We start from the raw sequence: 10,927 nt of genomic DNA on the forward strand, positions 1-10,927 counted from the left end.
TTTTTTTTTGGTTTTTCCGAGACAGGTTTTCTTTGTGTAGCTTTGCTCCTTTCCTGGAACTCACTTGGTAGCTCAGGCTGGCCTCGAACTCACAGAGATCCACCTGGCTTTGCCTCCCAAGTGCTGGGATTAAAGGCATGCGCCACCACTGCCCAGCGGAATAATTATTTCTAAAAATGTCTTCACAAAGTATCTTTAGAGGCTGGGGCTCTAGCTCAGTCAGTAAGGGCTTGCCTAGCACACACAAAGCCTGGGTCCTGTACCAGTGTTGCTAAAGCAAATGCATACCTATCATTCCAGCCTTCAAAGGTGGAGACAGAAGGATCAGGAGGCAGGCTACCTTTGGCTACACAGAGAGTTGGAGGCCAGTCTGGATTACATGTGACTTTGTCTCAAAATAACAACAACAACAAAAAAAGTATTTAAAAATCATATAGAAAGTCCTATAAGTAAAGCTACATGACAAAGCTCGAAATTATATTCATGCTGGAAATTAAGTGCTTTAAAAAATGTTTCAACGCACACCTAAACAGATCTCAATTCTGTTCCTGCCTGTTCTGCACTGTCATGAGCAAACAGCTGGCTCTTCTCTGAATTTGGAGTCTACGTGGAGTAAACTCCCCTAAAATATGGGTTATGTAGTACAAAAGCAATCTGTTCTCTATGCCAATGAATTTGTCATTCTCCGAAAGAAGTTCGGGCGGGGTCCACACTTGAGCAATTGCAGGTAGCTCCCTCAAAGGAGGCAATGAAAGGAACTGAAAAACAGCCGTTCATTCCCCTGAAGAACAAAGGACGAGCCAACAACATGTGCGTAAGTGTATATGGGTGTGTGAACACATTTTAAAGGCTAGAAAGGAATATCCTAAAGTACTGGCGGTGGTTTTCTAAGTAGAGATATTCTAGAAGTGCGTTAAGTGATAGCCTCAAGACGCATGGGGCCACTTACACCAAATGAGATTCAACTTCATTTAAAATTCCCTCATTCCATTGCAGTAGTCGCGTTTCAATGGCTTCAACAGCCAAGGTGGTAAGTGGCTACCAAATCAGACAAAGATCTAGATCGTCTCGGTTACCACATAAAGATAATTGAAACGCTCTTTCCAAATGTATTACAATATGCACTGCAGTCAATTCCTCTTACAAACAGGGTGGGGGGATGCTATAAGAGAAGAAAATGGGGTCCACAGACAAAACAATCCCACTAGAGGTGCAGAGGCCACATTCTCTAGAGAGGAGCCTGGGGGAAATAATATCCTATGGGGACATGTAGCGGTCACAGGCACTCAGGGACCATCAGGAAAGGCTGAGAGGAGACAGGAGTGTGGTAGACATTCCAAGGGCAGAGAAGACACAGAAACTCGGGCGGCAAGGGTGGGGAAGGAGGGCGTCAGAGCAAGAATCACCGGTTCTTGTCTCTCCCCACTCACCAGCCATTACAGCTGCTGACCGTTGAGCTGGCTCAAAAGGACATTTCCCCCGGCCACTCTCAAGTCTTTCAACCTGCTGGAAACTGGACACACCCTACAGACCAGAAGAGGGGGGGCAGGTGGTTTAGGGTTTATGGGGAAGGTTCATGGTGAGAATTAAACAGAAGATCAAATGGAGGAAAACCCCATTTCCATTCACCTCCCACCCACCCACCCCCAACTCCCATCCCCATATCCAGTCATCGTACGCCTGGTTCCTCCACCCACTTACTTCCTCTCTCTGCTTCTCTCCTCTTGGCCCTCAGACCCGTGCCCCCCACTTCCTCGTGAAGGCATTCCTAGAACAGCCCTAGAGAAGACCAGGAGGCTGGACAAAGGTCTCTCCTCTGAAATCCTGGACTTTGTAACCACCTGGATGTGCTACAGCCAAGGAGAGGGAGGGAAGCAGACAGCCTTTTGAGGGTTGGAGCTTTGAGAAAGGGCAAGGAAAGTGTAAGTCTCTGGGAACCAGCTGAAGCCCCGGAGCTTAGAGAAAACAAAATATCATTCTCCCCTCGGTCCCACTGAAGGATGGAGGAGAGGGTCAGAGTCCCACATTCAAGCAGAGAAGAAAACTGTGAAGAATGACCCAAAGCTCAGATCATGATCTGAGGGCTTGGTAGGCAAGCATCTTCTTCCAGGAACCTCCAGAGGGGCGGAGGCGGCAGACAGAAGACATCCACCAGGGACAGTCACAAGCGACCTTAGTCTAGTGGACAGCACTAGCAGAGTTTCAAGACAACATCTACAAGTGGGAAGGAAGGACGGCTTCACACTAGGACTCAGAGGGACATCACCATAGCTGGTTTCAAGTCACAGGTATGACACGGACATGCCAGGCATGCTGCCGCCAGCTCACAAACTCAAGCAGGCATCGCTGTGGCCGCAGCTGAGCTGTTCTGAGGCTAGCCAGAGGTGTGAAATAGAGACGTGGTCTCCGAGCTTAGTGCTGCCGCCGGACCACTCGCCTAGCTCCCCTCTTTGCTGCAGATGGCAAACAAGGTTTGATTTTGCTGACACAATTCTTGAAGAAGTCTGGTGAAAACGAGATGCAATCTGCTCGCCTCTCCAGAAGAAGATACTGGATCAAAAAAGCGTTTTGGAATGGAAGACCGCACAGACGCCCAACACTCCAAGTGTGTGGTGATGAGAACATTGTCTGAGGAGGAGGATGGCGGTTTTGTGACTGCTGGAGTGCTCTGGCCCTCTAGGAGTGCAGTTAGCAACCACTGTGGCTGCATTTCTTCCCTCACCTGAGCTACTCCTTGCCCTAGAATAGATGCACCCCCAATTTACCTCCACACTCACCTCACATCAGTCTTCCAGAATCACACACACACACACACACACACACACACACACACACACACACACACGCACGCACACGCACACAGACATGCGTGCATATACACATGACCCATCATTGCCTGTAGTACAAACTCTAACCCAACCTACTTATTTTCTACTACTTCTCAAAATGATCTTTGTTCCAAACAAATCACCTATTATTCCTGGAAAACAAACTGTTTTCCCATCTCTGTGCTCCCTTTCTTTTCACCAAAGATCAAAAAGATGGGCCTTTTCCTGGTACCCAACCACTTCAGTCTCTATGTATCAGCTGGCATGTTCATTTCCTGGAAATATTCCATTCTTTGGCTCTTAAAACTCTATCTTCCTGGAGTCCTTTTTCCTATTTGATATTTGTTTCTCTAGCTCCTTCTTTTCCTAGCCCCATCATGTATATCCTTAAGCTCTATCTGTAGTCTTTCTAACATATCATTTAAATATCCCATTCACTCCTCTATTTCCAGCCTTTCTGTTTAAACCATTGGTCAAACCCTCCGGGACTGATGCCCTCCAACAAGCCCCATGTCCTCCAAACACAAGTCCATACTTCCATTGACTGGGGGGCATTCTCACAAAGTTTGCTGCCAGCTTCTTCCCCTCGCCCCCACCCCCGGATCTGGGACCGAACCCAGGGCTTTGTGCTTGCTAGGCAAGCACTCTACCACTGAGCGAAATCCCCAACCCCCAACTGTCAGCTTCTTAAAATTCAACAAGTCAAGACTAGCTCTCTCCCAGTTTTCCTGAGTGCCATTATCATTTCATCTATCCTTCTAACCTTTGAGAAAGTGAGCCACCCATTGACAAACAGGTTCTGATTATTCTCTGTCCAAAATGGCCTTGAACCAGGCTGTGAAAACTGAAGACCGTCTCACTGATTTTCTGTTTGTATGTGGAGATCTTCAGTACATCATCTCCATGTCAGTGGATCGTCTCTCACTATCAGCTAGTAGTAGTAAAGGCAAGTCCCTAAAGCTGAAATCTGGGGATGGATAGGAAGGCTCTCCCTGAGCAGTGAAGCTAGAGTTGGCCCTTTGGCCTTGTCCAAAAAAAAATAGAAGGCGTATAAAGGACGTAAGATGCATGAACCATGTCAGAAGTCACAGGAGATAGAAGCCAGATGAGGACCCCTGGGTTGCAGGCTGGCCACACAGACAGGGTTGTAGAACATATCTAGACTAACCCAGGTTCAGATATTGGCTCTGCCTCTGCTAGCTACATAATCTTAAGCCATGGCATCTCATTTCTCTGAATAACAGTTTCCTTGCTTATAAAATAGAAATAAATCATACCTGAATACTATGACATGGTGATTAAATTAAACTCAATTGTGAACATAAGGTACCTAAGCCCGCAACAGAGTGAATGGCCATTGCTTTTCTGGTGATCATTACTGAGGCCTAATATTTTTCTCTATTAATGGCTGGAGTTCCCTCAAGAAGTCACATTAAGGTATTTTCTTCCAATGTGTGATGGAAGCTGGAACTGAAAGCTAGCAGTCCACTGCTAAAACTGGTAGATCCAGGGCTTCATAAGAACCTTCATTTCTCCACAATCATCAATGAGTGAGCTATGTCTAGATCAAAGCTTTCAGGAAACAGCTATCCACAATCTCAATATCATCAGTCGGGATAATGGGAGATTCAGCACTAAGGGTAAAGCAAGGACACAGTCAAAGAGAATAGGATAGGTAAAAGCCACAGAGGATGCTCAAAAGGTCTACTGAGTCGGCTTGGGATGGAGCATGGAGGGCTAACAGAGTTAACCTCTCCCTCCAAAGAATGGCCCCTCAGCTCACAAGCCTGTTGGATAGGTGGTTTCAGAAAAAATACTGAACTGGTGAGATGAGCTGGTGGGACACAGAACCCTGGCTTTACTTGTCATTGCTGACATCTCTCAAGAATGGAGAGGGGCCCAAGTCACACTGATCACCCCAGGCATGGCCAGAACATTTTCCATCTAGGTGCTTTAGCTAGGACCCATTAGGGTCCCAACTCAGAGATCCCAGGAAGAAAGGAGAGCCCAAGAAGATGAGCTGGGATGATCATACTCTGCATAATCCCTGACTCTGATATTCATTCCTCTGGGCTCCCTATGCCTGAGCAGACTGGGAAAACTAGCTCTGCTACCTTGTGAGCCTGGTGGGAATTGTAAAGAACTAAACCTTCAATACTGGTTGCTGGAATACCGAGGTTTTCAAATACCATCCAGAACCAATAAGCTGTCCCAGACTGAGAGAATCACCCAGACTTTTGTAAAGAGCATATGGAAAGAATTCAACAAGGCCAACTAACCCTGAGGAAAGCCTCGGATACTAACTGGATCCATCCCAAGCCAGAGCTAGGGTGCCCTTGAACAGAGGTTTTTGGAGATGTATACTGCCTAGGCCCAAGTGGATCACTGTATTAGTGAAGACAGTAGAACAGTCTATCAATATCTGCAGTTCAGGATCAAAGTCAAGAAAGAAACACACTGCATGGTCTGTGTGCAAAGGACAAGTAGGGTCTTTGACTCACCCCAGGACTCAGTCACAAATCTGCTGCCAGAAGACCAGTGGTGACCACTGTACAATGAGCAGAGAAAGGTCAGAGTTCCAAACATGTAGTTGTGACTAGACTAGACATCATCAACAACATATTGTTGTTGATACCAAGGCTGCCCGGGTTTGAGGGTGGGAAAGTCTACGGCCTTCACCAAGGAACAAGATCTAGAAGAAAATGTGGTTGACAGAGTGGCTCACCCCAAAGGCAGTATCAAGAGCACGGAGCCAGCTGGTACCACATTGCATGGGGGTGACATCAGGAGTCATGAGAGTCACACCCTGTAGAGAACAGGGTTGGCAGAGGGTGCCAGAAGATGATGAGGCATGCTATGGGAGAAGAGAGACTGGGCTGTTCTGATGAAGAAACAGGCTGCAGCTGCTTGGCCAAAGCCCTTAGTGGGCAAAGCATGAGTGTCTGGCTGCTGAAGTATCTCTTGGAGTTGTCCGATCCCCAGGCCAACCAATCCCCGGCAACACTAACTCCATTCACTGTCTCACTGCATCTTATTACACTGTGAGCATACCTGACAATCTCCCTTTCCCATTCCTCTGTGAGGGCATCCTCTAACCCCCACCCCCCACCCCGGGGGGCCCACCGATACTTATCCTACATAGTGGTTGTCTTAACCATGCCCAACATGGTCACTCACAAAAAACCCTTCGCACCCTCCCACCCACCACCCCCAAGTAACTCCCACTGCTGCAGGCTCCCCCTCCCTCTCCGTCTGGCCCCTGTCACTCACAATAACCCCGCACTTCGGATCAAAAGCGAAGGTGCCACAAGTGAGGAGGTGAGAGGCATTGGCCATGGCGAGAATCTGGATAAAATTGTGACATTCGTCCTGGGGGGGTCAGAGATGGTTAGAGAGAATCAGAAGCCGTGGGTATGAGAAAGGATGGGGTCAGGTATAGATAGAGGCAGCTGTGGTATGGGGGAGTATGAGTGATGTGTGGTGTTAGAGTCCTTGCCTGGACCCTTCAGGACAGGAGCACTACAGGGGGCTGACCCCAAAGTCAGGGCTGGGCCAAGGTCCCCACCGACTCTCAGGACAGGGTGAGGGCTTACACCTACCTCTTTCTTGCCTTTCTTCCTACAGTTCTGTCTGTGAGCCTCGGGCACCATCCAGTCAATCTGAGAAAGAAGAAGAACTCTTTTCCCAGGTTCCCTTCCCCCTGCACACTGAGGTCGGGGGAGAAGAGACGGTCCTACAAATCTCAACAGTCTGGAAACTTCCGAGATTCCCCACTCACTTCTTTTCAAACTGGAAGTCCCCCACCCATTAATGAGGAACAAAATCAACTGTGAAATCAAAGCCCCGTTTTTATTTTTGAGACAGGGTCTCAGGCAGCCCAGGCTGGCCTCAAACTCTTTGTAAGGCTGAGGATGACCTTGAACGTCTGAACCTCCTGTCTCTACCTTCCCAGTTCTGGGATCACAGGCATACACAAGATTTTTATGCGGTGCTGGAGGTCAAATCCAGGGCTTTGTCCAAGCTAAGCAAGCACTTCATCTGCTGAGCAGATCCCCAACCCCAAATCACATTTTTTAAGGAAACAGAACAAATCAGAACTTGTCACATACATGACTGTCAGTGCTGGTCCAAAGAAACTTTCTGTCAGGACACATTTACATACTTGTGCACTGTGTCAGGGTGTACTAGAGTTCTTACTAATACATGGTGAAAACAGTTTGCAAACTCTCCCTGGAAAAAATCACTATTCTAGCGACAACGTCTGTCCACTGCCCCTCCCCCGTCGCCACGTGTCCCCATCACAGCTGAGACAGGTGGGAAGACCCCCGTCCCATTATCTCCTTCCTTACTGGCAGACAAAGCCTTTACAGCCTGTATCCTCTATTCCATACAGTGATGGTCTTAACCATACCCACCACAGTCACTCACCAAAAACCCTTCCCTCCACCCATCACCCACCCACCACCCCCAAGTAACTCACGCTGCTGCAGGCTCCCTCTCCCTCCTTCTGCTCCATGACACCTGTAGTTATCATGAAACTCTCCCACCTACAGCCCACGGAATGATGGCTTTAAATGTACGCTACAGGCAGGGTCAACCCCACTGTCATCTCTCACCCTGCGAGGTCTTTCCCCCGAGAAGGGGAGGGATAAAGCGAAGATGCTGTCCCGAGCCCCGACGTAAAGCGTGTGAGAAGCAGGATCCACAAGGAGAGCAGAGTAATTGTATGTATGAGGGGCAGCAAACCGGGTGAGATAGGAGTCGGCCTCTGGAAGGAAGAAAAGAGGGAGAGTGACATCAGCCATCCCCTCAGAAACTTAAGGTCCCCCAAGGGGCTGATCTTTGTTGTCTCCCAAGGACTCTTTTTTTTTTTTTTTTTTTTGTGGTTTTTCGAGACAGGGTTTCTCTGTGTAGCTTTGCGCCTTTCCTGGAACTCCTGTAGCCCAGGCTGGCCTGAATTCACAGAGATCTGCCTGCCTCTGCCTCCCCAGTGCTGGGATTAAATTAGGCGTGCGCCACCACCGCCGGCCCAAGGACTCTTTATTTGGTAGCCAACAAGGTTTAAAAAAAAAAAAAGAAGAAGAAGAACCTTGACAAGCCAACCATCTTCCTGTTCCCAATGAAAGATAACTGAAGAGGCCAGAATAGTTAGCACACGATCCAGGCATGCATGCTTTTTCTATAAAAAGAACACTTTTTAAAATGGTGCAAATATTAAATCTGTCATTCCTACTCACAGCAATGTGATACAAAACATTAAAATACCTATAGAAAGTATTAGTATTTTCCTGATATGCCTCAATTTTTTTTTTTTAAAGATAAACTCTCGTTATGTAGCCCAAGCTGGCCTTGAACTCAAAATACTCCTACCTCAGTTTCCTGCCAGCTGGGATTAAAGGTGTGTGCCACCATAATGGGCACTCTTTTGCCAACACATTTGGAGTGCACTTCCTCTCTTACCCTACACCCTTGGCTTCCCCTTACCCCATCTACCCAAATCGAGAGTGGGATGAGTGTGTGTTTCTGAAATAGACCATTCTGCATTTAAACGTGGTTCTTCCACGTACCAGCTGTGTGCGCTCACATAAGCCCTCTTAGGGCCTCACCTTTGTGTGTAAACGCCACAATCCGGGAGTGTTGGGAGAATAAAGGGGGTAACAAGTGGGCATGACACCCATCTCACTCATGGTCACATCCTGCCTTCCTTATCATCTTTCTGCTTAGACCCAAACTCAACTCATTATCAGCATCTAAAGCTCTCAGCTTTTTGAAGTTCAATAACAATTTTGTGTGAATTCACCTTTGCTCAATGTCTGGTTCTGGGGAGCCGAACTCTTCACCAGTACATCTGGATTCCAGCTGCCTCATCAACTCAGATGCCCTCAAGAGAGTAGACCAGCTACCAGCCCATTCATCCCGAGATATGCCAAGGTGAGCCCCACCCATCCCACCCTTCCACATCCACACCGTCTCTACTTCCTACTCTGAAGCTTAGTATAAGCCCTGGATTGTCAAAACTCCTTTTGTGTTACCTACTCTGCTTTGCCTGGCCACCTAGGCCTCTCGGTCTGGGTTCCTGGATATCAACAAAAACTGGCATCCGGGCTGGAGAGATGGCTCAGCCGTTAAAGGCTAGGCTCACAACCAAAAATATAAGAGTTCGGTTCCCAGCACCCACGGCTGTCTCTCCAGACACGATAAAAAAAAAAAAAAAAAAAAAAAAAAAAAAAAAACCTGGCATCCACAACTCTCTTTGTAGGGTAGGGGTTCACCACAAACTGAAACTCCAGAGGCTCTGGTCGATACTTTGCCTTCAGGACTCACAGCATCCTTAGATGTCATTGGGCGTGAGCATAAGCTTTAAGTTACTGTGACCCAGTTGTGAGTTTTGGCTTCATTGAGAAGAAGACAAGCCCCATGCCACACTCATGTCCACCTCGGCAAAGAGTATTTAAACTGTGAATGCCATTTTAAACTTCATAGCACCCCTGGCTTCTCCCATGTCATCATAAAGGACCTCAGCCCTATCCTCTGTTTTTAATATATAATTTTTAGGTTTCTATTATTATTATTATTATTATTATATTATTATTATTATTATTATCTTTGTCTGTATATAGGGTCATACAAGTAACCACAGAGTCCTGTTCCCTTAGAGCTGGAATTGCAGGTGGTTATAAGCCACCCGACATGGATGCTGGGAACAGAACTCAGATCTCCTGGAAAAGCAGCCAAACGCTCCTAACACCTGAGCCATCTCTCCAGCCCCCTTCTCTGTTTTTGTTTGTTTGTTTGTTTTTAATGAAGAACTTTGAATCGACTCATTGAAGTGTTTTCTAGCATTCAAAGTAGGGGATGGGTAGAGGGAGCAGCAAACATTCAAGAAATTGAAGTGAGTTGATAACGAAAGGATGGGAAGGATAAAGCCGGAGATGTCAGCCGTATAGGAAGTGGGTGGAAAGATCTGGGTCTGGAGGCGGTGGGAGGGCGTTTGAAAGGACAACGGGACCGGGGAGGGGGGAAGTGGGGGGAGAGAAGTTGAAAAAACTAAAATGCGGGGTTAGGGATCAAGGTGGATACCTCGACTAGAAAGAAATAGGGAATAGCTTGGGCTTGGAAATGAAGTGATGAGTGTGGGTGTATGTGCGGGAAACAGAATAAAGGACTGATATGGACAACCTTGGGCAAACCCCAGGTGTTCCCGGGGCTTCCGTATCCAGGTTTGCAGGATGAGGGGCTACACCCTGTTGAAAAGGGGGGGCTTCGGGAGCACTATGGTTGTGTCTTGGGAGCTGAGGTGCAAGGCCAGCTTGGGGATAGGATAGGGTGGGATGGGATGGGATGAGATGAGATGGAGAGGCACGGGGTAGAGGTCTTGGTCTCAGAGGGGTGTGCACCGCACAGAGGGGCCCTAGATGCTGCCGCTGGGGTTAGCAGGACAGGTGGGTGTGGGCACCTGCACGCAAGGGCTGGGCTCCGTGCAAAGGGCTGAGGACAAGGGTCCCTGGGTCTTACCGGAGATGGGCAGCGAGGTTCTGGGCACCGAGCGGGGGACGCGGCCGCACACCGGGGCACTCAGCATCGCCAGCAGCAGCAGCAGCGACGGCGGCGGTGGCGGCGGCGGGAAGGGCGACACCGGAGGTGGCCGGGGGCCCGGGCGGGGCCGCTCGGCCCTGGCCAGCATCTCTGGCTCCGCCTGATGCCGGGTGGGGCGCGTCCAGCCGCCTCGGATCAGTACCGCTACAACGCGGGCCTCGGCGCCTTTCGGGTCCCTTCGGCTGAGCTCGGCCTGCAGCGGAGAGATGAAACACAACCCGACTCCACCCCCTCACGAAGGAGCCAATGGAGACCCTGTTTCTTCCTATAACCAATCAAGGTTGAGTGGAGGAGGGACGAGGAAGAGAGGCCCAACCCAGGTGGAGGCGGAGCTAGGCCAGGTGCAGGTGTGAGTGTCTTCCTCAGACGAATGGAGACGTCCCCAGGTCTGGAGTCAGCCGTGAGTGAGCTCCAAACCCCCAAATATCCATGTCTGTACTACTAGGAATATATATGTAATACTATGAAAAAAATATGTGGGTAAATGGGAGCACGAACCAAAT

General features: G+C 48.7%; 1 protein-coding gene across 1 annotated transcript in view; it reads right to left on the bottom strand.

Annotated features, from left to right (window-relative positions):
• The window catches only part of Sema4f (ssemaphorin 4F), a 29,644-nt gene extending 19,014 nt beyond the window's left edge, over positions 1–10,630 (bottom strand). Inside the window, exons 1-5 of the mRNA XM_028871370.2 lie at positions 10,344–10,630; positions 7,445–7,596; positions 6,428–6,487; positions 6,099–6,197; positions 1,431–1,524 (exon numbers count right to left, since the gene is read on the bottom strand). Coding sequence (XP_028727203.1) covers positions 1,431–1,524; positions 6,099–6,197; positions 6,428–6,487; positions 7,445–7,596; positions 10,344–10,512 — 574 coding nt within the window. The 5' untranslated portion in view covers positions 10,513–10,630. The remainder of the gene's footprint in view (positions 1–1,430; positions 1,525–6,098; positions 6,198–6,427; positions 6,488–7,444; positions 7,597–10,343) is intronic.
• Positions 10,631–10,927: the final 297 nt, after the last annotated feature.

Source organism: Peromyscus leucopus, chromosome 3 (genome assembly GCF_004664715.2).
Source record: "Peromyscus leucopus breed LL Stock chromosome 3, UCI_PerLeu_2.1, whole genome shotgun sequence".
Taxonomy (NCBI): domain Eukaryota; kingdom Metazoa; phylum Chordata; class Mammalia; order Rodentia; family Cricetidae; genus Peromyscus; species Peromyscus leucopus.